The sequence below is a fragment of the Macrobrachium rosenbergii genome, chromosome 12 (genome assembly GCF_040412425.1).
Source record: "Macrobrachium rosenbergii isolate ZJJX-2024 chromosome 12, ASM4041242v1, whole genome shotgun sequence".
Taxonomy (NCBI): domain Eukaryota; kingdom Metazoa; phylum Arthropoda; class Malacostraca; order Decapoda; family Palaemonidae; genus Macrobrachium; species Macrobrachium rosenbergii.
In genome coordinates this window covers 108,018,795-108,046,451 of record NC_089752.1, presented here as the reverse complement: position 1 = coordinate 108,046,451, position 27,657 = coordinate 108,018,795, and the positions used below count along the sequence as shown (strand labels likewise).

Sequence of the window (27,657 nt, the reverse complement as noted above, 5' to 3'; positions counted from 1 at the left end):
AGGAATGAAAGCAGTTGCAGCTAGAGGCCTAAGGAAGGAACGCTGCAGAGACACTTAAGTAATGCCTACATTGCACCGCAAGGGGTGCACTGACGGAGAGGTGGTGACGGATGGAGCAAGACTACATATCTGTGATCAATGTGTTTAACAAAGACTACAGACAGAGGCTGTTAAGTTCTCAAGGTTCGTGCCAAATAGGGGAAAGGCAAGGAAAGGAAGTGAGATAAGGAAGGTCGTCAGGTTCGACTGCCGTGTGGACACTATGAATTAAGTTATATAAAACGAAAAAAAAAGCTTTTAGAACTAAGGTAGAATAAAATAGAATATAGAATTTAGGTCGAAGGCCAAGCGCTGGGACCTATGAGGTCATTCGGCGCTGAAACGGAAACTGTTAGTAAGAAGGTTTGAAAGGCGTAACAGGAGGAAAACCTCGTGGTTGCACTATGAATCACTTGTTAGGAGAGGGTTAAGGAAAGTAAGATGAAAGAAAGAGAATATGAAAGAAGGTACAGTAATAGGAATGAAAGATGTTGTAGCTATGGGTCCAAGGGACGCTGCAAATAACTTTAAGTAATGCCTACAGTGCACCACATGAGGTGCACTGACGGCGCTAAACCCCCACGGGGTTGACTATGTGCACAGCATAAATTGTCAATCAGCACTGATCAATACCACTGTGGTATAATTCAATTACCAACAATTACTGTGAAAGCATTAAATCGGTCCATTTCAAGAAGTTGAATAGCGTTTGAAATTCTCGTGGATGTGACAAGATATATGACGAGTTATGGATTCGCCGCATGAGAAGTTGAAGTATTGGTCCTCGAGAAGAGAACTTTGCCTCTGAGAAAGAAAACCTCGGGCAGTTTCCTGGAACTGGTGGTGGGTAGTAACTGGTCGTACTGTATAGGGACCAGTTGAGAAAGTTGTCCGTTAAACCTGTCCTGCAACAACTTCAACTTCCTCCTCGGATTCCAATATTAAGGCCTCCTCTCTCTCTCTCTCTCTCTCTCTCTCTCATGCTCCAATCATTTCCTCCACTGCTTTTTCCCGGTTTGTTGCATTCATTTGCATCCGTGTACACTTTAATAAGTATGAGCGAATAATCTTAGTTTTTCCTCAATTCTTTTACTCGCATTTCAATTTCTTGTTGTCTTTTTTTTATTTAGGGAGGATAATGTCACATTATTGCTATCTTGGGCGTGTTAATTAGACTTCTGACGTGAGTCACCTCACTGACTTTCTCTAATATTGCGTAACTGACATGCTTATATAAGTAGTATCAATATACAATTGCTGTTCCGTTCACTCTGTTGACAACCTCGCATACTTTTTATAGATACTTATAGATATACTGATATAATATATATATATATATATATATATATATATATATATATATATATATATATAATGTGTGTATATAGATATAAATCGCCATTTCCTTCGTCTACTTTGTTAAAGAACATAATCTCGTAAAACTGTCATCCACTATGTATTATAAATCTTGCCAGCTACCCCCACTTTCTCTTTTCACACGTACAAATAAATTGTACAGATTTTTCTTTTTTCAATGACGCATCCCCTCCCAACAATCAAGTCTGTTTAAGAAATATTTCTGGGTGCCTTTCCATTCCATTCACTCCGAACCTATCACTACGATCTACGTTCAAATCACCAGACAACCGACAAACTTCGCATTTTCATATGATTAGTTATATGACATTCCCAATGTTTGATCTGCTTTGTTTCTGCAAGTATGAATCTATATATTATATATATATATATATATATATATATATATATATATATATATATATGTATATGTATATATATATATATATATATATATATATATATATATATATATATATATGTGTATATATATATATGTATGTGTATATATGTATAAAGATCTTGATTCTTAAATAGAAACAAATCAGATCAAACATTGGAAATATCATTAATATATATACATTTTATTTAAGAGAGAGAGAGAGTTTAATACATTACTCCACCACAATGAAAATACGCTTCTAATGCTTCCAGCAGGTTGCTGTCGCACACTCACCAGAGAGAGTCAACTGCTGGAAGGACGTCCTGGACTCCTCGTCGTCGTCATTGAACTCGGTCTTGGTTCTCGTCGGGGACGCGAGGGTGGAGCACACCTTCGAGGCACCGGAGGGCCTGGCACTGGTCACCACGGTGGTGGCGGCGCCGCCCTTCAGGAGGGACTTCGAGTCCTGCCCTCTGACGGTTGTGAGGAGGGCGGTGCGGATGGCCGCCGGATTGCTGAGGCTTGTGGAGACCGTTGCAGCCGACGCGTTAGGCTGGCGGACTGTGGACACAACCGTCCGCACACCCCTGCCGTTCACGCCCACGTTGCTGCTGCCGCCTGTGCTGATGATCTTTATGGTTCGCACCTGAAGATGGAGGAGGGAGATGTGATGATCAATTTGCATACCAAAACTCTCGGTAAAACAAAGATATAAAATTATATAATTTGCGCTTTTACAAATCTGAAAAAACACTGAGGCTACAGGGCTGCAAATTGATATGTTGATCATTCAACCTCAATCATTAAAGATAACAAATTGCAGCCCTCTAGCCTCAGTAGTTTTTATTTTATTTAAGGTTAAAATTAGCCATAATCACACTTCTGGTACCGCTACAGGTACCAACAACACAGGCCACCACCGGACCGTGGCTGAGTTTCATGGCCGAGGGTAGAGTTTCATGGGTCGTGGCTTTAAGTTCCACACAGCACATACGCTGTACAGAAAAGATTGCGCCGAAGAAACTTCGGCGCATTTTTTACTTGTTTACAATAGAAACAACTTTCATACCAAAGCTCTCGGTATAACAAAGATATAAAATTATATAATTTGCGCTTTCTCTCAGAGAAACAACTGAAACTGGAAAGATGCTAAAGCTATTGTTGATGGTAATCATTACATGATGATTAAACGTAGCACAGAGAGAAAAACATTAGGTAATATTAGGTAAGCCACTGAACAAAACACCTCCAACCTCACCTGGTTGAAATCTTTGACAGTGACGGGCAGGAGGATCGACCTGGACGTCGGATTGGACTTGAGCAACGTCCCTCCTTTGACCAACTGCCCGGTGGGTCCTCCTTTGCTTGCCTGAGTGACGACGATGGTCTGCCCTCCGAGCGTGCTCACGCTGTTGGTGGTACTGCTTGGAGCCGCTACTGTGACCGTCTTCAGGATAGGAGGAGAGCTCCCGACGATGTTGTTGATGGTAGAAACCACGGGACTGACTTTGGTGCTTATGGAACTGGGTCTGCTGCTGACGCGGGTGGGCGTGCGGCTGCCCCCGACGCTGCTGTAGGTGGAGACAGGGCAGCTCGTCACAGAATTGGTGGCAACGAGTTCTGGGACGATCTGAGGGGCTGGGGAAGAAAAGCCTGTTCCAGGAAAGAAAAAAAAATGATGGAGTTAATCAAAAACAGTTCTCTGGTTACAATACAGCGTAGACAAATTCTATTATTTATATAATTAATCAACGTACTTTCAAACTTTTTATTGGCAATTACTGATGAGACTTAACAACAGTATGTTGCATCAAGCATCCATTCTGGGGTAAAATTCAAAACATCTTTCGACAGACTGTGTAAGTTTGTGCCAATATTTTTATAGTAATCCAAGAGGAACTCTAAAACTTTTAAAGACCATTTATCTACGCCTTTCAATTATCTTCCCCAATTGACTGGTGCATCTTCGCTACTATTTGTGGTTGGTGACCATATAGTCTATGTCCCCAAACCCTGGAGTGTGGCCTAGTCTGTAAGCCTTGAGTTCTCATCCTTAAAGATATAAGAACACTTTTTTGCTTACCTATTGCATTAGCTTTTATTTATTGCATACTCTTATTATTACTTTACACGACTTTTCAGCTCCTTATTTATCGTAGCTGACATATTCCTTAAGAACGTATTCCAATTATGAATAACAAAATGTACCATTATCTCCAAATATATTCATAATTCCAATAAAAATAAACTATTAGTTCTAAGGCCGATTAAATAACATCTGAAAATCGCCTTTATTCCAGTAGTTTCAAATCAACAGTGACGATTTCATTTAACCCCAAAACACACCACCTAAAACCAAGGTCCCAGATTTTTCCTTTAATACTTTACACTGGACAAAGGGTAGTACTAATATAATACAGTCAAGTTGGGTGGGTTCTCCTAAAGGGAACCTGAGACTACCTGTGAATTAATCGCTTTTGGTTCCCTGACCTCAATTTCCTGACCCTTTGCAAATTTGTCCCTGTATGGGCCCTTGACCTAAGACCAGAAAGGGATGAGGACGGCTGGTGTGGACCACTTAATTTCCTTCTCAATAAGAGACTATAAACATTCCACCAGTCAGTATACGAATGAGTGCCGGCAAAACGACACGAAGATAACGGACGGACTTCAACCTTTCACCCTCAGCGGTGGAAGAGGTTTAATCCAGATATCCGATGACAGTGAGGGGAAGGACAGGGAACAGGTAGAGCGACCGAAGTCCAGTCGTAGGCTGGAAGGTAATTAACAGGTGCAAGGTTTCACCTCGCGAGGCCTCACCACCACTTCTAAAAAGAGGACAGCGGTGCCGTGATGAAACTACAGTGGAGAGAGAAGATATTGTGAATGATATGGGAGACACTGGGAGAGATAAAATGCTTCTTTTATCAGTGGTACTTCTGCCGGTTTGTTGCGTAACAAGAAGAGATTGAGTTGGAAACCATTTAAGAATCGCAGCAGATTCCTAGTTAACTCCACCGTATTATCCTAAAGACGGGAAAATTACTTTTAAGACTTTTGATTTTCTGTTGTAGTTAGTTGGCTGATTGAATACAGTATTTAGGCTAAAGGCCAAGCACTGGGACATAAGAGATCATTCAGCGCTGAAACGGAAGTTGACAGTAAGAGGTCTGAAAGGTGTAAGAGGAAGAAAACCTTGCAGCTGCACTATGAATCAACTGTTGGGAGAGGGTGGAAAGTAAGATGGAAGAAAAAGATTTTGAAAGTAGGTACAGTAAAGGTAACGAAAGGGGTTGCAGCTAGGGACGAAGGGCAGCGCTGCAAAGAACCTTAAGTAATGCTTACAGTGTGCCACATGGGGGTAAAAAGAAAAGGCAGTTGTGACGGCAAAGGGGTCAAATGAAACCCATTCTAAAATGTCCGTTAACGATTTGAGAGAAAATTCATTAACCAGAGCCGAGGTTTCTTAGGAGTGGCTGTAATTACTTCCAACGACAGACGTAGCTGGTTTGTGATATCTGGCGTTAAATGACATTTACTATGTAAACATTTTATCTCAATAACTGTCTTTTCAACACAGGATAATTAACATACTCTTGTAACAGGTACTTAAAACACACCTTTTTCTTTGACCAACTTCAACACCAAACCAGCCACTCTGTCGTCTACATTTCCCATCACATGTTTAGCTTTCACCAAAAACGCTTTAAAGTCACTATCAACAAACTACATTCTATGCCATACATCATCAAAATTTGCCTCACTATCAATTCTCTCGAGGCCTTTCTAAGTCCCTTTAACTCTCGAACTTCTCACAAAAATGTTTCGCAACACTTTATCCACATTGCTCTTCCCTTATCAAATCTGTTATCTCTCTTACATTCTCAATGAAAATCCTAAGTTACGGGCTACCTGGTGTTTAATAGTATGTTTTTGAAGAGTCCCTTTTCTTCCTAATGGAGCAACATTCACCTTTGCTTTGTGTGTACACCTCAGGAGAGCGTATAATTTACATGTGTTGGGAGGAAAGAGGCTTGTAGAAGGAAGGATAGGAATATAGAGTTTAGGCCAAAGGCCAAGCGCTGGGACCTATGAGGTCATTCAGCGCTGGAAGGGAAATTGAGAGTAGAAAGGTTTGAAAGGTGTAACAGGAGGAAAACCTGGCAGTTGCACTATGAAACAAATGTTAGGAGAGGGTGGATAGCAAGATGGAAGAAAGAGAATATGAATGGAGGTACAGTACAAGAAATGAAAGGGGTTGCAGCTAGTGGCCGAAGGGACGCTGCAAAGAAACTTCAGTAATGCCTATAGTGCACTCTCTGACGGCACTACCCACCTACGGGGAGAGGCCTGTAGATGAAGTGACAAGAGGAATTGAAGAGAGAGGACTTGCTATCTAGGAGGCGAGATTACGCACACGAGATTTGAGGTGAATGGTGTAGTAACTACTGGGGTTTACGAGCCTTCTGTGTGGGTATGTGAAGTGACTAATATTGTGGAAGTTGCCTGAACATGCAGTAGTTCATCCTCGATTTAGCAGTTACAGAAAGAATGTGGCAAGAGGCTCCTGTATTAGTTTCAAAACTGGGAATATTTGCTTAGCGTGACGCGCGGGATCATGGGGCTGGTTCGTGATCCATAAAGACAAAACATGATGATTCAGTATTTAACATAAACAGTACATTAATCTTCATCCCTCTCCCTTCACTGTTATACTTGATATCACCACTCCTCGCCGAGGGTAATCCCAGTGGGATGAGAATCCCCGCAGGGAAAACCGTCTTGCTTGTACTTACTCACTCGAAGGTGACCTTGGGTTTTGCCCCAGATGTCTGAGGGTGGTTTTTGTTAGTTTCTTTCCGAAGTGGTCACCAGTTGCGCCCCGGTGGCCATGAATGAGAGAGATATAACATAATTGCTGCTTTTGCATTAAAAACTGTCCCTCTTCTGCGATACTCAAAGCGTTTCTTTTCCGCAGCCTTGACGGGGGAACTCTCGAGTCTAGACAACAGTAATCTTATCGACGTCAACTTGGTCTTATCGTTGTGTGTATTATTGTTCCCTGGTCACTACGTATCAAGTGGACGCGTCCTTGAACTTAAGGCTTCGGCTTTCATACGCAGTCGACACAAAATGTTCACTGGCCAGGAGCCTGGCTGTAACATGTAACGGATGTGAGATCCCTTTTGGGAGACATTTTTCCGAAGGATGTGTGGATCCGTTGCGGGCTTGCTCTCTCTCTCTCTCTCTCTCTCTCTCTCTCTCTCTCTCTCTCAAACAATCTCAACTACCTCAACCAAAATTCAAACTAAAAACAAAGTGAAAATATCCTTTGTCTTTTATGCCAATATAATCTTTCAATTCTCCAAAATCGCCTTTGGAAAAACCATATAAATAATAAAAAGAAAGTGAACAAGCGCATGCGCTCTGGTATACAAACACTGGCTTTTGGAAGCGGAGAAAATTAGCAGGTTGGAATACACAAGTGTTTTCAAACAGCTGGCAAACGTAACAAGGAAGGAAGTTCATGATTGTATCCATGATACGCTGAATTGTTAGTGAAGCACGAAGAGATGATCACCAGAGCGTAGCACAGGTGAAGTTTGGCATACGGAAGCACAACACTATTACGTTAGTCCTGTTAACTGACGAAAAAATTAAGTCCAGAGCTTTGAAGTCAAGTCTGGATGCTTCATCCGGCAAAGAAACTTTCTTCTGGGATTGATGACGTCGTCGAAAGTGGCCCCCCCCACCAACACCTGACCACCTCCTCAAAGTACGATTTTGATAAGAATATTTTCAGGAGGTTCCTTCAAGTTTCCTCTTCCTAATTTAGTTTACTGCCTGTTTTCGCGGGCCGCCAGCCAGTCATATTTCTTGGCTTTCAATTATGATATGCATACAAATCTATTTTGATATTTCATCAGTATATATTTTACAGAGTATTTCTCTTCTTTAATCGAATTTCTCCCTTTCTCAGGTCTACAATCTATTCTACATAACCTCCCTGGGTAAACTGATGACCCTTTTAACTTTCTTCACAAAAATGTGGGCATTCATTACAAATATATCAACTATATTAAGTGTATGTATGTATGTATTATGTATATATAATTTACATATATAAATAAATAAATATATAATTATATATATATATATATATATATATATATATATATATATATACAGGCAGACAGATAGATAGATAGATAGATAGATAGATAGATAGATAGATAGATAGATAGATAGACAGATAGATAGATAGTGGAGAAATATATGAATGCAGTGAAAGAGAAAGTAAGACAGCTCTGTGGTACAATTACACGTCAGAAAAAGATCCCACGCACAAGTATATACGAGGGGGGAGAGATAATAGTTCCAAGGCTGTTCGTCATGGAAATAAAGCCAAGAGAAGTTAATGAATAACTGGACCCACAAGAAAAGATGCACATAGACAATTTCTGTGCGAACCGAATGCAGTCCTGGGTGGATGACGCGAGTCTATTGAAGCTTTTTTTTCAATTATGATGACAGAAGAAGGGGAAGAGTTGAATGACGAGGGCAGAGGGTGGCAATAAGTTAGCGGGAGAAACTTTCCAAAACACTGACGTTTCACATGCATATAAACAGTTCATCAGCAGGGCGACAATTCCACAAACACACAATGCGCCACTCAACTATCTTGAATGCATAATGCTCACATCCTCATTTTCGTGAGGTCCTAGTTATCCAATCACTCCCCATGACCAAACAGGCTCAAAGCAAAATGACCCATCTTTTCTACGACGCCAACCTTTTTAACTTCCTATTTGATTCCTTCTCACTCTATCTTTATATTTATGGCCTTGACTAACCTAATTCAACACCTGTTATACCATTACATGTTTAATGAAGGGAAAAGGAGATTGTTTGTTTGACAAGTAAGTTCAACAGCCACCAGTTACTGGTTTTAATTTCTCTTCCCCCCCCACCCCTCTTGTATTAAAAATATTCTCTGATTCCTTCTCAAAACTCCTATAAATTCACCGTCTTTAACCGAAGGCCATTTTTCACTGATTATCGATTTGCTAATTTTTAGTTTTCTGTAAAAGAAAACTATTGTGCGGGCTTGTCTGTCCGTCCGCAGTTTATTCTGTCTGCCCTCAGATCTTAAAAACTACTGAGGCTAGAGGGCTACAAATATGTTGGTATGTTGATCATCCACCCTCCAATCATCAAACATACCAAATTGCAGCCATCTAGCCTCAGTAGTTTTTATTTTTATTTAAAGTTGCAGTTAGCCATAATCGTGCTTCTGGCAACGATATAGGATAGGCCACCGCGCGCCGGGCCGTTGTTAAAGTTTCATGGGCCGCGGCTCATACAGCATAATACAGAGACCGCCAAAAGATGAATCTATTTTCGGTGGCCTTGATTAAACGGCGCACAGAAAACTCGATTGCGCCGAAGAAACATCAGGCATTTTGTACTTATTGTTATCAATTCCATTTTTCCATATTTACTTTACAGCTACTTCTTTAACCCATCGTCTATCCACTTTTTAAGTATTTCTACTTTTTTGTTTCCACCATATGATCACGCACAACTCCAACCACTTGTCATTACATCCATAAACTTTTGTTGAATCTAAGCTGCAATAATAAAATATGACAATTTCCTCACCATTTTCCCTTTCCAAAAACCTAAGAATATTATTTTTTTAAGAAACATATACCCATACACAGAACAATGAAGGCTTGAACATATACAAAGTAATTAAAGGTCGGAGTTCTATTACAGTCTTAATTTTCTGGAAAAAAATTGAATATGTCACCAGCAAAAAACTGATGACATAATATAAGACCATGGAATTCACGCATGAGAATCAACAGTACATATTCTATAGCAAAACATGTCACATTAAAATACCATACAAAATGTTTGGTGATGTCCATGCATGTTATATTATAAGTTAAGATAAAAAAGCTCGGTGACAGGGGCATGCTTAAGTTTAGCAATGCGAAGACAGAACAAAAACACGAGATGTAATACAGTACTGGGATACACTAAGAGCCCACAAAAGATTTACCTCAATGCAAAACTGATGCGCTAACAAGGCCTACCTACTTGTAAGGAAAGATATAAATTATGCAGATGACTTTTTGAAAAATCTGTCAACTATGCTAAGCTGATCAGTGTCAAGGCCACTCAGTGTAATACATGTCCCTGTTTAAGCTGGCCTTGTGTCAGCAAGGGCTCTTTCTCTTTGGCGGCTCGTTAATATAACACACCAAGAATGACAGAATAGAATAGTATAGGACACAGGCCAAAGGCCAAGCGATGGGACCTATGACATCATTCAGTGCTGAAATGAAAACTGACGGTGAGGTCTGAAAGGCGTAACAGGAGGAAAGCCTAGCAGCTGCACTGTGAATCAACTGTTAGGAGAAGGTGGAAAGGAAGATGATGGAAAGAGAGAATATGAACAGAGGTATGGTAAAAGGAAAGAAAAGGGTTATAAAGCTAGGGGCAGAAGGGACGCTGCAAAGAACTTAAGTAATGCCTACGGTGCATCGAATGAGGTGTACTGACGGCACTAACCCACCCTCTCCCAACGGAGCACTAAAATTAATCTACATAAAGATTCACGAGAAAGCAAAAAATTCCAACGCCCACACAAATAACAACACAAACGGCGGAACCCACAAAAATATCTATCCTCCTGACGTACCAGAATCGGTTTGGGTGAAGAAGTCGTCGGCTCCTAGGACCGCCTCGGGGCTCCCGGGGGGAGCCAGGAGGGTCGAAGCACTGCGCGGAGAGCTGGAGCCGAGGTCGCTGATGGACGACACCTCCGAAATGGTATCGGCCCCGGACTCCGAGGAGGAAAACCCACCGATCCCGAGGCCCATGTCCACGAACGAGCCAGGAGACGCCACGGAACATCCCGACAGGGGAGACATCTGCAAAAGATAAAAGACACGAACGTGAATTATTTAAATGATTTACATTCCGGTTCCTCAATCACACGGTCAAAGAACCTGTCAAGCTCCACTGTGCAACCTCGCTACTTTGTAGGTAGGTAGGTAGGTAGGTAGGTAGATAGATAGATAGATAGATAGATAGACAGATAGCTGGATAGACAGATAGATAGATAGACAGATAGATAGATAGATAGACAGATAGATAGATAGATAGACAGATAGATAGATACACAGACAGATAGATAGACAGACAGATAGCTAGATAGATAGACAGATAGCTAGACATAGATAGATAGATAGATAGATAGATAGATAGATAGATAGATAGATAGATAGATAGATTTTAGGCATACACGCCAAGCACTGGGGCAACTGAGGCCATTCGGTGCTGAAACGGACATTGACAGTGAAAAGGTTTGAAAGGCGTAACAGGAGGAAAACATCGCAGTTGCACGATGGATCAACTTTTTAGGAGAAGGTGGACAGTAAAATGGAAGACAGAATATGAACGGAGGTACAGCAAGAGGAATGAAAGCAGTTGCAGCTAGGGACCGAAAGGCTCGCACTATGTAGATCAGGAAATTACCTTTATATTAAATTCTTAGAATCACAAAATTTATAATCTATTAGAAAGGTGCTACTTCGAAACTTTTTACAATGGTCAAAATTATACCCATTCCCTCGATGTACTTAACTTTCCTCTGCAGGAATTCGGCATCATAAATTCAATAAGCTCTTAGATGTAAATACATTATTTCTAATTTAAATTTACTTGAATGGTCGTGAATGCTGTATAAGATAATATATACAAGGAAAAATATAGCTGTCAAAATGGGTAGACTTTCAGTTTAAATGTAGGGGAATTATCGTCAGATCTTAAAATGAATGTTCAAAAAAACTTAAAATGTAAAATAAAGAATAAATTATCTATGGGAATAGTCAAACCAACCTAGTAAATTTATCTATACCAAAATCTGTCGGCAACACTGCAACAAGTTGCAAAACAAAGCTCCGTCAAAATTAAGAATAACAGACAATCATTTTGTTTAAAAATCTTCTACAAAAAGATCTGCTAACATTTGGTTATCACAAGTTCTCATAGGTAGACCAAATAAATGAGAATAACATTTACAATAACAACAGTCTGACACACGCACACTACAATACGTCATTACAGGTGTGTGTGTGTGTGTGTGTATAGCAACATTCACCTACATCTTGCACGCACTCTCAAACTTCCTGGATATTACGGCCCTTCCTTTCCAGTACGCCAACCAACACTTTGTAGGTCTTCCTTTTTCCTCCCTCCTAACACTTCCGAATTATAATCTCTTTTCACCCACCTTAAAAAAGCCCTGACCAATTTCTACCATATACGTTCCCTGGCACACTAAGTAATATTACTCCAATATGATTCTCGTTTCACTTCATCGCCTCTACTTACATACAGAAGAACCATTATCCCTCTCAGCCATTCCTTTATTACCTTTCCCTCAACGCATCCGAAGTCTGCCTATCAAACACACCAGCGACACTTGTTAATCCTGGTGCCTTTTAAATTCTCCAACCTCTCTATGTCAAAGACACCAGCAACATTTGTTAATCCTGGTGCCTTTTAAATTCTTCAATCTCTCTAAGTTGTCCTCCGTACCTCCTTCACTTCCACAGGCAATCTTTAACTTATTTTCTTCTCCAATTAATTTAATTTACAAGCTATATTTAACTTAATTTCTTCTCCACAAACAATATCTTAACTTAATTTCTTCTCCACAAGCAATCTCTAACTTAATTTCTTCTCCACAAGCAATCTTTAACTTAATTTCTTCTCCACAAGCAATCTCTAACTTAATTTCTTCTCCACAAGCAATCTCTAACTTACTTTCTTTTCCACAAGCAATCTCTAACTTAATTTCTTCTCCACAAGCAATCTCTAACTTAATTTCTTCTCCACAAGCAATCTCTACCTTAATTTCTTCTCCACAAGCAATCTCTAACTTAATTTCTTCTCCACAAACAATCTCTAACTTACTTTCTTCTCCACAAGCAATCTCTAACTTAATTTCTTCTCCAAAAGCAAACTCTAACTTAATTTCTTCTCCAAAAGCAATCTCTAACTTAATTTCTTCTCCACAAGCAATCTCTAACTTAATTTCTTCTCCACAAGCAATCTCTAACTTAATTTCTTCTCCACAATCTCTAACTTAATTCCTTCTCCACAAGCAATCCCTAAATTAATTTTTTCTCCACAAGCAATCTCTAACTTAATTTTCTTCTCCACAAGCAATCTCTAACTTACTTTCTTACTAAAGGTACTTTACATCGTCCCTTCGGCCCGTAGCAGCAACATCTTTCATTACTTTTACTGTACCTCCATTCGTTTACGTTTCTTCCATCTCGCTACCCAACCCCTCTTAACAAATCCAGTGCAACTGCAATGTTTTCCTCCTGTTACACCTTTCAGACCTACTTACTCTCAATTTCCTTTTCCGCACAGAATGACCTCATTAGGTCCGAGTGCTTGGCCTTTGGCCTAAACTCTATATTCAAACTCTATACTCAATTCAACCTAACTTACTTTCTTCTCCACAAGCAATCTCTAGGTAACTTTCTTCTCCACAAGCAATCTCTAACTTACTTTCTTCGATCATCTACATTTTCCACATTCAAATATTAAAAACAATTTCGTAAACTATGGGTGATTCAAAAATACACCTTTCAATTTGGTTTTTTTATTGCGAAATCTAACAGTTCATTAACCTTTCGCTCTGCACTGGATTCCCAACAGAAAAATCCCCCCTCTCTCTCTCTCTCTCTCTCTCTCTCTCTCTCTCTCTTATTACTTGCCTTCTTTTTATCACTTTCTTCTTGACTACCCATCCATTGTCATGGGATAAGTTTTAGTGAATAGAAAAAGGCTGAAGTTCACTTGAATGACAGAAGAGAGATCGTGTATACGAGAGGTTGGACAGGTAGTAAAAAAAAAAAAAAAAAGTAAGAAATAAAAGAGAGAAAGTGAGCAAGAACTTTGGGATAACGACGACTTGTTTTACAAGTCAAGGCAGATACTCTGTTTATAACTGCTGAAGAGTAAAATTTGAATGGCAGGTTAAAAGACAAGTTGTCATCACCTATGAATCGATGACTAAATGCCATTTTTGTCGACCCAGTACCAAATTAGTTTAAATTTGCTACTCCAATAATTTTGCCGGAAAAAACACTCATTTTGCCTGAGAAACAAACACACTCCTTTTTTCTTAGTCCCCTTGACTGTATAGCATTTGTTGGTTGAAAGCCCCAATTTTGGGGTTTTAAAGAGTCCGATACCTCTCTGAAGCTCGGGGTGGGGATGGCGGGTACATCCTTGCCACGATCCTTGGAGAGGATGTGATGTATGATGCTAGTGGCATTTTTACATATATTTTAGAAGCTGGGGTTTTACGTATGATATAATTTTATTTCCTGTAAGTTTTAATTATATACTACACCATGTAGTCCTGTAATTGACATCGGCGTCAATGACCAAAGAAGTCACGACGCCTGATAACTTAAAATCATTCATTCACTCATTTTCGAAGAATCCTAATTAGCGTTATGAGTGCCTCTACAGAAAATTAAAAATTTAAACCCTTCCAAGCGCGCTCGCGCAGAACTAACCCCCATTCCCAATTGGAGGACCCACTCACCTGTTGATCGAAGTTCGAGTCGCTGGACATCCCCGAATCAGAAGCACCAGAGTCCAGGACCACGTCGAAGGGCAACCCGACGAGGTCCTTCAGGTCGTCGATGTCATCATCACTCTTGAGCGTCGGGGTGCTCAGCGGGGACGTCCCTCCCAGGTAAGGGACAGACATGGGCGCCGATGACCCTAAAGGAGCGGGGGACGAGGCCAGGGTGGGGCCGTGGATGTTCAAGGGTGGAGGGGCGCCGCCGACGACGTCGCTGCCGTTCAGGACGGACCGCAGCAGTTCGTCGGCGTCCCAGTCGTTTTCCTGCGAGAGAGACGAAAGAAAACATTTCGTTAGTTGGGACTTTCTGACAGGCTGTTGGGAAAGGAAGAATTTGAATGTCGCTAAACATGAGGCCTTGATTAATAATAAAAACAGGGCTGCTGATTGAATATTTAAGAAAACAAGTACTAAATGCTATGCACAGCTTATAATCAAGGCCACCGAAAATAGATCTATCTTTCGGTGGTCTCGGTATAGTGCTGCATGAGCCGCGGCCCATGAAACATTAAACACGGCCCGGTGGTGGCTTGGCCTACATCGTTGCCAGAGGCACGATTATGGCTAAATTCAACTTAAAATAAATGAAAACTACTGAGGCTAGAGGGCTGCAATTTGGTATGTTTGATAATTGGAGGGAGGATGATCAAATACCAATTTGCAGCCTTCTAGCCTCAATAGTTTTTAAGATCTAAGGATGGAAAGAAAAAGTGCGGACGGACAGACGAAGCCGGTAAAATAGTTTTCTTTTCAGAAAACTAAAAAAAAAAACACGTAAATATATATCGGCAACACAAACAACTAGTTATCATCTGATGTAATTATGTTGCACGTTTTAGACGACTATCATCTAAAAAAAATATTCCAAGGATGAACAAGTAACGTAAACAAAAAACCTGCCACCACATTGCAAATTATTTTATATCAGGTAGAGATTACCACCAGTTACAAAATGACCAGAGAGAAACAAATCTTTATTAAACGCATACAATACAGTACTGTACACACAACATATACTAAACACACACACAACCACACACAGTATTTTACTAAGGCATCTCAAGGCCTTGTTCTCAGATCTAAGGAAAAACATTAATAAAGTAGATAAGCTCAGAATGTTCATCAATCAGTCTGTCAACGGACACAAATAAGATATTTCCCATGAACAATTTCTCAACTTCAGTTAGTGCCGTTGTTCCACATAAATGTCTATAACACCTGTTTCACTTTGTTTGGTTTTATGTACAGCCCTCCACAGGGATGATTCCCTCTCTGGCGGGCCATTGTACGTTTCTAAAATGTGGTGCTTCTTATATATTATAACTGTCTTTTATATTTTATAATTGTCTTTTAGCGTTTTCTCGTCAGTATCATAGCTCCCGCAGAATATTAGTCTTTAGTTCTTTTTTAAATCTGCTTTCTTTTTGTATGATTTCACTTCAGGCGGTATTTCGTTGTACAGTCTTGGCGCAGTGTACAAATGGTCTCTCGCCTGACTTACAATTTGTTCTAGGTTCAAATAGCCTATGTGCTTCACTTGCACGTCTGATTACAATGTTCATTTCAAAGTTACGACCAGGACAGCAATTACTATCTACATCTCCTAGTAACTCTGACCTTTTCTATATTACAATGATTCAGCTTTATGATGAATAACTTACGGCCAAACAAGTGTTTCCCTAGTTTCTGAATTTTATTTTCGTGCCCCACACAACAACAGCAACAACGACATTCTTTCTCTCTCTCTCTCTCTCTCTCTCTCTGGCCTAGACTTCTTTGTGCATGAGGTAAGACCCTACAGTCTCTGCATTATTCCGTTGCAGCTCCTTTGAAGACTAAGATCTAGTCCTCCGTTCCAGAGCATGAATATTACTGATACAATGCAAAGCTCGGAGGGAGGGAATATAGTATTTAGGCCAAAGGCCAAGCGCTCGGACCTGAGGTCATTCCGTGCTGAAACGGAATCTGACAGTAAAAAGATCTGAAAGGTGTAACAAGCGGAAAAACTCGCAGTTGCACTATGAAACAATTGTTGGAGAGGGTGGAAAGTCAGACGGAAGAAAGAGAATGTGAACGGAGATACAGTAAAACGAATGAAAGAGGTTGCAGCTAGGGGCCGAAAGAACGTTGCAAAGAGCCTTAAGTAATGCCTACAGTGCACCACGTGAGTTGCACCACGTGAGTGATTCTCGCATAAAATCCCTCGAGAAAACGAAAACCTTTTTGGTCTTTCATAAAAATGGGCTGCTTTTCAAACCCAAATAAAATTTTCTTTCTCTCTCCGAGGCCTAGACTTTGGCCTAGTAACCCTACACTACCTTTACTTAAAGATGAGAGCCATGTAGAATTCCCTACACCACCTTTACGTTGAGAGCCATGTAGAATTCCCTACACCACCTTTACTTTAAGATGAGAGCCATGTAGAATTCCCTACACCACTTTTCCTTAAGATGAGAGCATGTAGAAGGCCTTAAATATAAAGTGGGTGCTACTTTGGCTTATCTGTGCATTACCTCAAGAGGTGCGAGTACTAAACATGGCAGAAGCTCAATGGGACGCCGTGTTTAGTACTAGGCCCTCGGGGATCAAAGATATCGTTTATTAACATAATTTGTCGACCACACAATATAGAAATGGGTGTATATAATAGTTTGACCCCCGAGTGGCTAAACACGGCGTCCCGTTGAGCTTCCGTCATGTTTAGTACTAGTACCTCGGAGGTGACGCATAGATAAGCCAAAGTGGCACCAAGAAGTGTCCAATAAACACTTTCTTCTTAACCTTGACCCATGATTACGTCTGCTGACCCTAAACAAATAGCTTGTGCAACCTTTGCGTTCTGAGGTTGTGACCAGAAAAAGACTTTCCTTTTCCGCCTACTGAAGACTTAACACGCCCCAATATTACCTTTTGTCTCTGGCCATGACAAACCCTCTGATCCAAAGCACAGCACCTTGAGTATATTTAATATCAACAAATACAATTTCTGCAATATAAAAAGTCACGGCCATAACTATAAAGCGCACGTACCTGTCATTCTGAACAATAACAGATCATAGGCAACTTCTGAGTCATGTGCAAACCCCTAATGCGTATTCCCTACAGATAAGAGCAGAGACCAACAAGGGTAGTCTCATTTCCTGTCCAAACTTAATTTGGCCCCTGACTACTCGTCGAGCATAAGCCTCTACGACCCCTATAACCCCATATTTCACAGTTTTTTGCCCAGATAAATACTTTCACTGACATTCCACTAATACTATAAGCTCTTGTTTAACAAGAGTTCATGACAGTGACATTTCACAAATACTAACCTCTTGTGTAACACGAGAGTTTATGAAGTTCCTTTACCATAAAGTAAAGCCCAAACAGGATTTTCAACCTTTTCACGTTGGGAAGCGAAGTGTGTTCTCAAATGAGTCTTGTAAAACTCTGAAACCTGCTGAACTGTCTTCTGGCTATTTTCAGAACAGGATTAAAATGCGAGGCAAAGAGGCGTAACAAAGATGTCGTAAGGTTGATATAACATGGCCACAGATGAAATGATGGACACGAGCATTAAAGTGGTTATGAAAAGAGAATAAAGAGCATTAAAGTGGTGATGAAAAGAGAATAACTTCTGACGTCGCTGGATGGAGGTGGTGGGGGATATCTAGAAAATACTGGATTGACTGCGTAGCAGCTGCTGAAAAAAAAAGCCTGCCTAAGCATCCCAGAAATAGAGAGTGCATGCAAGATTGCCCCCTCCGTACTACTGATATGGCTTCCATGTAAGCAAAAACAGCCGCTGTAAGGCTATGGCCATTTTCTGAACAAGGGTTCTTCCAAGATCTAGGATGGACGCTGTGTGTGGGGAGGGTGGGGGCTTTACCGGCTTGCATTTTCCCAAGACATCCTTGTTCTGGAGGGATGATTTGTCAGCAAAGTAGGAAAAAAATGTATTCGGTCGAGCGCCAAATATCACAAGCAATTCACCGCAGAAATGTGCTCTCGGCCGGCTGATGAGTATTGTGATTCCCTGTGGAAACTACCTTAACTTTGCTCCCACGTAGGACTACTCCAGAATAAATTCTTAAATTCCCGAATTCCGAGCACTTTTGTACCCAACTTCATGATAATCTCTGATAAACATTTTTAAATTACATTGGAAAAAATCATACAAGCAAGAACTGCACAAAGAAGTTCCAAATTTTTTGTATTATAATAAAATTCATAATGTTAAATTACCCATAAAAGCAGGAATAATTCAACCTGTAATACCTACCATAAGCAAATCACAAAAGTCTTGAGCGTTCATCGTTATTACTGTATAAACTTTCTCGTCACTATTTTCTTTTTTTCCGCGGAACGGAGAAATTTAAATCGTGACTCGCCAAGATCTTCCAATCTCTCTCGAGGAGGAATTCTATATATCAGGGTTTTTTTATATACTGATCGAGCAAATGATGTCTGTAAATTTTTAGTTCGTGGGAGATTAAATTCAGTTCGTGATTTCCTACTTACACTTGCTTTCCCCTGGTAAATTTATTTTTTATCGTTAACCAATGTCTCGTGATGTCACTACGTTGACGTCAGGAGTCGTTTCGTCACTATATAAATCACCAAACTAATAGGGTTTATTAAAAAGTTTCAACTAATTATTCGACGTACTTTACACAATAAGCATTGATATATACTGGCACTCTTACTTTCATCGCGTATGTTATCACAACGCGGCCGAAGGAGTCCAAGAGAGCAAACTTCAAAGTCCTACCAAAGGTCCAACTTCAGTCTAATCAGTGGGGACAACAACCTCTTAAATTTCCTTCCTTCGACAGCGAACAAGTAGCTACTAAGATTTCTTTCGACTACGAGTTAATTTTCTTTCGTCGGTACACAACTGCCACTGATTAACAAATCACTCATGAGCACCAGAATAAATCCACTTCGCATCAGATGAAGCAACGCTATCAAACACGCGAACGCCAGTTTCGCCGGCTCTAAGGAGTACACGGGTCCGTCCGACTGGCTACACGACCTACAGGTGAATAACGAAATCGTGGGGCCCACCAGCCGCCCAGAGTCCCCAGACCTCTGTGGGATGTATACGCAACGAACCGGTGTGTGTGTGTGTGTGTGTGTGTGAGGCGTCGGGGAAGAAGCGATAAAAGCAGCAGACGGGGTAAAAACGGGAGGGACGGGCAGGCTGAGCCTGGGAGACCACCGATGCACTGTAAAAGTAAGGGTCTGATAATCACGCCTGAACCAACGCGAATCGTTCCTCTTCTCTTATCAGCTCCATGACGATCAGACTATCTACAATGTACGGGCGATGTCTACTCTTACCTCCTGCCACAATATAGTAAATCAGAGATACTGCTTCCACGGTCCAACTCACTGACAGAAAAATAATACTGTCAACTTTGGACATACGACGTAAAAGAAGTGGTCATCCAAGACGAAGCCATGTCGAAACGTCAACCGAAATCCGAAGGGAGCAGCCTCGTCAGCACTGGCCCCCAAAAGACGTTCACTGCAAGAGCTTCCTTCCCTGGTCGAGCATGACTTCCTTGACTTTCCTAAGGTGGCGCTGACATAGAGAGAAGAATATTACCCGACTTCAAAACCGGACACCTTTCGGCGAACTTGGGGCATTTTAAAGGAAAGGGACCCACCATTTGTACCCTCTGTATATTAAGTGTCTAACTTTCTTAATCTCGACAAACCCAAATTAACGAGGGACCTTAAGGAAGAGCAGAAGTCCGTGGAAAGTCCCGTGAACAACTTAACAAGAGTGACTTAAGTTACACGGTCAAGTAACCTAGATTTAGACAGGCTTCCATTTTAATGCCGTTACTATAATAGTAAAGAAACCTCGCAACAAAACAAACGTAACAAGCTCGTTTCAAGTTTTGTGAAGGTGACGACGTCGTTCCTAAATCATACCAATTCCATCTTCACATAGCCATCAGAGATAAAACAGCGAGTTGTAGAGCTAACTCACTAATACAACTAACGTAACGTAAAGCTTATTAACTTAAATGGAGCAAGTCCACTGAAACATAAAAACGTACACCAGTGACATATCCGGTAAAACTTCATGGCATAGCCTAGATGAGCTATGGTAGATGTGGTAAACATCAACACCCGTACGCCATTTTGCGAGATAAGGTGATATAATAATGAGAACAGCGCTGGATCACTTCCTTTGATTTTACAAAACAAAAACATCCGTCACCCTCTAATTTCTTTCTTAAGTTCAAGTGCGCAAACGCTTACTCCATTCTAGTAAGATTTCCTTTCAGGAAACCACACGGCGTCATGAAGCCATAATTCCCATTACCCAAGTATACAAAAAAGGTGTATGTGTACTTTTCCTTCTGTTGCTTTTCTCATCAGTTCTGTCGGTGGGCGGGAGTTTCCAACACTCAAATAGGCCTAACTAATTATAGCGTTATGTCGCTCTCTACATTAGCAACAGAAGGACAAAAACTATTCCCAGCACACTAAGAAACAAGTAATAAATAGGCCAAGTTTCTTCGGAGCAATCGAGTTTTCTGTACAGCGTATAAATGCTGTATGAAGCTCTCAGCCGCGACCCATGAAAGTTCCTGCCGTACGCACGATCATGGCTAATTTTAACCCCCCCCAAAAAATAAATAAAATGCTGTGGCTTGAGGACTGCAATTTGATATGTTTCATGATTGGAGGGTGGATAATCAACGTGCCATAGTTTTCTTTTGAAGAAAACTAATAGAACTGCTATACCTGTATTATCTGAGGTGAGAATGCAGCTCAATACACAAGAGTACAAGGTGAGAGAGAGAGAGAGAGAGAGAGAGAGAGAGAGAGAGAGAGAGAGAGAGAGAGAGAGAGAGAGAGGGGGATTTAAAATCCAGCACACTACGACATCTACACTCAGCCCACCCTAGTTAAAATTCAAACCTGTTCCAATGAATTCATAAGTATAGGGGTACACGGAATTTACATTCAAGGTTAACTGGCAACCGACGGGAATTCAAAAAGACGACGACTCCATCAGTGGTATACCTGGTATGCCCCAAATTTATTGAAAAACCTTCTAACTCAAAGAAACCAAGACTGCCTAAAGAGATAACCATATTCATGACCTGTCTATGAAAGTTTAAACAGCTGCTGACCACTCATCAGTTGGTCCTTTCCCTTAACCAGAGCTGATGCAGAAACATTTGTGATAACTCCTTGGACACTGATAATCCACAGTTCTATTAGCCAGTAACAGGATCCTCCAATACTCTGAATGCTACTTCACAGTGGCCTCATTCTAAAAGCAACACTATACACATGTCCATACACAAACGGAATGCATCCATTAAGATCTGTCATATTGAGAAAAATCACATCAATGTTACCTTCTGGGGAAAATGGGTTATAGGCCATGCTAACGCTAGCCAACTATCCCATGACACTATACTAATGTATCTTTAACACAGGCTAATTTAGTATCATCGAATTTACTAACAATAACAAACAAAACACACATCTGCAAATAAGTTGATACTATTTTTAAAACCTATGACAAATCGCCAGTACTTGGCACAATTGGTCACTCATCAAATTCAACATAATTAGTGTCCAATCATAGTGAAAAGTCATGGTCAATTCCTCCCTTTCCACTCTTCTTACATAGTGTAATGTGGTAAAAGTCAGTTGTCATCGTAGAAAGCAGTGAACTCTGATGACAAGAATAGAATACAGAATTAAGGCCAAAGGCCAAGCACTGGGACCTATGCGGTCACTCAGCACTTAAATGTTAATTGACAGCAAAAAGGTCTGAAAAGTGTAACAGGAGGAAAACCTCGCCGTTGCACTATGAATCAACTGTTGGAAGAGGGAGAAAAGTAAGAGGGAAGAAATAGAATATGAACGGAGGTACAGTAAAAAGAATGAAATATGTTGCAGCTAGGGGCCAATGGAACGCTGCAAAGGACCTAAGTAATGCCTACAGTGAACCGAATGAGGTGCACTGACGACACTAACCCCCATGGGGCTGATGACAAGACGAAAGGAGGACTTGGTGACAGACTAAGTGGAGAATGGGAGAATGCAGCTCTCCTAAATGATGACGGATGCACTTATGATAAGACTTGGAGAGGCACCTAAAATAGACATCTTGAAAGGCAAAGCAGCGGAGAAAGTGGAGGGAGCTTCAAGGTTGTTGCATGAACTGTTGAGACTGCAGTGCCCTTCTTAGAAAACCAATGACCTCTTTCATGAAGCCAATAGCATCCTCAAATCATAAAAGAACACCACAGGGACTTTTGAGTTTAAAATCTCAGGCTCCCTTGCCAAAACCTTCCTGGAAATCTTCATGTTCTGCATACTCTTACTTCAGCTCCTTTGCCCACTCCTTGGTCAGCAGTTCACTGCCGTTCCCAAGCAACATAGCAACATCCCCATCGTCCAGCTCCTCGAATCTGACCCTGTGCATTCATGAATGTGGCCTGCATGAGGGAAGTTCTTGAATTGGTGGACACAAAGCCAAGCTTCACTTCAAATGGGAAACTCTTGCATACCTTTTTCTGGTTGGAAGCCTAATCACATACCCTTGCACTATGCAGTACCTCAGCCACATATTCAAGATTTTCAGAAAATTTCAAAGTTAAATACTGTACTATTGCACAATACAAATACTGTATTCCCTACACAGTGAACCCCCGTGTTCGCGGGGGTTGCGTACCACCACCCCCTCCCCCGCGAATAGCTAAAACCCGCGAATACTTGAAACCCCTCTAAAAACACTTAGAACTGCCCATTTTGATACACAAGAAAAACCCTGTAAAAATGCTTATACCTGAGTATTTCAATAGTTTTATCACAAAAAAGCATTTATTCATGAAAATTATATGAAAATACAGTAATTCGTGGATATTTCTCAGTGAAAAATACTGCGAATGGGCGAATTTTCCGCGAATAATGGATAGATATGTTCCACAGAGAAACCCGCAAATGCATGAGTCCGCGAATCATGAGAACGCGAATACGGGCGGCTTACTGTTCAAGATGCAATTAAACTCTCAAGAGACCTGAATGTTCAATGTGGTACCAAATGAGATCTAAGTATGACAAGCAATCACCCTAGTTATAATTACCAGATGTTGACATCCACATTTGAGATTGCAAAAATGTTTACGTATTCATGTCATATCAGCGATACTAAACGCAACAATTCAGCATGTCTCTGCAGAACAACAGTATTGCCCCAACGGCATCGTAAGTGAACAGTTTTCAAGTGTGACAGGGGAGATCATTATACTATTAAGATCACATCCAATTTCAAACAGCTACAGTACTCTAATAAGACAACTACTATACTGAACAGGTGAACTATCATGAACTTATGGTATAGGCTATGTGCTTTACTGATGATAACTTCATTGGCACTAGGAAATCCCTCTGACTTTAGTTTGCATACTTTCTGATACATTCCACCTTGGCGTTAACCAAATGTGGTATGTAGTACACTCCTGAAATTTATTTTTTGCACTTGGCGATGTGTCATTAATAAGCTGGGGTAAAACCATAGTTCACTAAATCATCAAGAACTCAATTATTTTCTGTTTACAATTGTCAATGAACACATCACACAGCACAGTGTTCTGTTTGCTTTTGCAGCTTTAAACATGACATGTAGTGACACTGTGGTAAGAATTTCTGTGCCATTTTTCTTTTTAGGCCCTCTTAAATACATTAATTTGAGTATGGCTCTGTTTCCAGTCATCATAGTTTTAGCAGATCATTCATGACAAAGGCAAAGTAACTAGTTATTTTTCTGGATGAGCATTTACAGCACCCTTTAATCTAAGAGTAATCGCTACAATTCTGAGCCATACTAGGCTCCTCTCCAAGTGAAAGTAAACAGAGTAATGCAGCCAAGAAAATAAAAGAGAGAGAGAATAGTAATAAACAAGTAAAAAAAATGCACAACTGAGTTTTCTGTACAGCGTACAATGCTGTACGAGCCGTGGCTGATGAAACTTTCAGCCACAGCCTGGATGTGGCTGTCCTATAGTATTGCCAGACCCACGATCATGGGTAACTTTAACCTTAAATCAAATGAAAACTACTGAGGATAGAGGGTTGCAATTTGGTATACTGATGATTGGAAGGTGATGATCAACATACCAATTTGTAGCCCTCTGGCCTCAGTAGTTTTTAAGATCTGAGGGTGGAAAGAAAAAGTGAGGTTGGACAGACAAAACTATCTCAATAGTTTTCTTTTACAGAAAAGTAAAATGAGTACCAATGACATAAAAAATCACCTAAGTCACATCAAATTGGCCAATTATCTTTTGACAACATTTGTAAAACTGACTGCCCTCAATACGCTAGATGTAATAGCAACCATCATTCAAATTCACAGCAGGGCTTTAATTACAGTAGTTAATGTCGACAGCAAGGACAGATTTTTCTTTCATTCAAGATTTACAAACTGCACCATATACCAGCTGAAAAGAAACTGGGAATACAGTTAAATAGAGCAATTCACTCAAAATCTGTGGCCTTGTAACACAAGTGGTATCACCTTCAGCCCATAAATACATGACAAGTGTTCGCAGTCTCTATATGTGATGATGGGAAAATAAGGGCATACAGTATACCCTAAAAATCTAGTGTGCCTCCACTGACCTGAGCAGTGAGTTTAGCTGGTACCTCCCACCTATTGAGGGATGCTGTTGGAGAAAAGAGAACAAGGGAGGAGAAGGGGAGGGGTATGGATTGACAGATGCACAGGTGCTCAGTACTCTTATCAAAATATTTACTACTGAAATGGGCGGACCTCAGTGAGGCAATCCTCACCACATCAGAGTGATATCACTCATAAGGTCTCTCTCTCTCTCTCTCTTTCATACTACAAAATAATCTGAAATACTTTCAAACTGAGGGTATAATGGGTACTTTTATGATTAATCATCCTACAAGGTATGCCTTCAATTTGCATAGAATCCATTTCATTTGCATGAATTCCAAGCTCTGCTTGGGATGGGAGTCAAGTTTTATCTGAAAGTCAAAGGTAAGCTGTACTTGTCACAGCATCCTCAACTTATTAACATTACATACTGTGTAATCTGACAAACTTTCTGGGGTTAATGAGAGTGACTGGCATTACTACTGTATCTTAAAAACCTTCTGCTAAGTTCTAAGATTAATCTGATTTGTAAACAAAAGTGAAACAGTCATCACTGTTTTGCCAATAAAATGGTTAAATTACAGTAATTACTCAGTCATATCTCAAGGTAGAAGCCTGAAAGCTCAATGTTCTAATGATAAAGGATTATGTCCTTGAACTAATCTCTCTCACAAAACAAGTTGGAAGATAAACCACAGTCAAGGAAATCTTATTCATGGTCATTTAATTAATACAAACTGGATTGGACCCACGTTTGTTTGTGTTTTACTACACTATCAAAATTTAGATGATCCAAGCTGGACTTGACCAAATAACGCAAGCATCTGACAAAAAGAACTAAGAGTGCCCACGTCACTACTAAAAGGGGCCGATGCAGAAGTTCCCAGTTTTGCAGGAACTGTCCTGAATTGGCAACATTAGGATAAATTCAAATCACGTGTAATGAACCAATGAAGAAAAATTACAGGAGGAATAATGCAGACAAAGTAGCAGGGAGACAACATCCAGCAAAAAAAAAAAAAAAAAAAAAGAGACAGAGAACTTATTCCAAGTACTCTACTAACAAATCAACTGATGACAGGCTACTGTGGAGTTTGGTGCGATCAAAACATTCACCAGACCCAGTATCCTGATTTGCCTGATACATCAGATCTGACATTACTTAAATGGAACCAGACTTTGAATTTTGTTAAACTTCCTAGGAAGGCAATCACATCCTCTGCTTGTCGATGGATGAGGATCAACCAAAATCAGTTCTAGCATTCCAGTGAAAGGGATTTTAAAAATGTAACAGTACTCAGGACAAATGATCCTATGTGGGTGGTTGACTGTTTAGTCTTTTGCTAAAATCAAAGCTCTACATGAAAGGCCGATGGTAAAGGTGCACGATAATAAAGATGAGTGTGTGGAGAAACTAATATGGAACATCGGCAATATAAGGAAGCTGTCTCCAGCAACCGCTTATCCAGCAGCAACAGAAAGACAGTACTTTAATAGTGCTATGAGTTTTGAGGGAAAAAAAAAAAAATAAATAAATAAAAAAAATAAAAAAAATATATATGAGACAATAAACCCTGGTCTGAGCCCATGCAGTGGGGCCTTTCTTTTACGTGAACTTTGTTATAAATATATGGTGAGCTACTCATATCTGGACTCAGGAGTACACGCTTAGCCTAGGTGTGCACTCAAAAGTGCCCTCTTTGCTTAAACCAGACAGCTGATGCATTTGACAGTAAGCAATGCAATGTGAAAGTAATTATGCCTTATTCATGTTTTCATGAAACTAATTTTCCTAAATTAGGCTTCAGTTCTTTGAAGTTCAGAATATTTTACTTGACTTTAAATGCTTATTCAAGTGTAGGTACAATTAGTATTTTTCCACTGTTATTTTGTGAAATCTGCCTATTACTTACATCCTACATTGTCTACTATTTTTCATACATTAGCTAAAATAGTTCTTTTGCACAAAGAAAGATGTTTCTTCATTAGCTAAATAAATACATTATGGCCCATTTCAATACTACTGCATCTAAAGTTTTAGAATGTCTATTGGTAAAAACAACTGCACGCCTATTATAAAAGTACAAACATCTGCTCCTCAGTTTACAGTTTGACTTTAGCAAGGCCTGGGTGACTGTGTTATAAGTCTTTCAATTTGAAGTCACATACAGAAATGCCTTGAATCAATTCACGCAGTTCAAATGACTGCACTCGACTTTAGTAATAAACTTAACTGCATTAATTATGAGGCACTTGTTTTCAAGTTAAGAAAAATTTCTTAGTACCACTGTAGGCTATATCACTATCAAATATTTAACCAACAGACTGCATGGAATATTGATGAAAGATGCTAAAGTGACTGCAAATGTAATCTCTGGTGCTTCTATGGGTATTGTTCCTTTGCCACTGCCTTCTGTTATTATACTGCACATATACATATAGTAACTAGTTTGGCCTTGAAAACTAACACTTGTTTATGCAGATGAAATTACATAATTTGCTGTGATCCCATCTGAATACTGTATAGACCAGCAGTTGCTTAGC

General features: G+C 40.2%; 2 protein-coding genes across 10 annotated transcripts in view; one reads left to right on the top strand and one right to left on the bottom strand.

The window, feature by feature from the left end:
• The window catches only part of LOC136843853 (inversin-like), a 649,403-nt gene that overhangs the window by 220,043 nt on the left and 401,703 nt on the right, over positions 1-27,657 (top strand). The window lies entirely within an intron of this gene.
• The window catches only part of LOC136843847 (uncharacterized), a 52,251-nt gene that overhangs the window by 11,475 nt on the left and 13,119 nt on the right, over positions 1-27,657 (bottom strand). For 6 of the 9 annotated variants that reach the window (XM_067112666.1, XM_067112664.1, XM_067112663.1 and 3 more), the window contains 4 exons: positions 14,424-14,729; positions 10,488-10,719; positions 3,036-3,430; positions 2,072-2,423 (listed from right to left, as the gene is read on the bottom strand). In XM_067112666.1, the coding sequence (XP_066968767.1) occupies positions 2,072-2,423; positions 3,036-3,430; positions 10,488-10,719; positions 14,424-14,729 (1,285 nt within the window). Of the gene's footprint in view, positions 1-2,071; positions 2,424-3,035; positions 3,431-10,487; positions 10,720-14,423; positions 14,730-18,729; positions 19,678-19,790; positions 20,109-27,657 lie in introns of those variants that run through there. The other 3 variants (XM_067112672.1, XM_067112669.1, XM_067112671.1) reach the window with 3 other exon arrangements.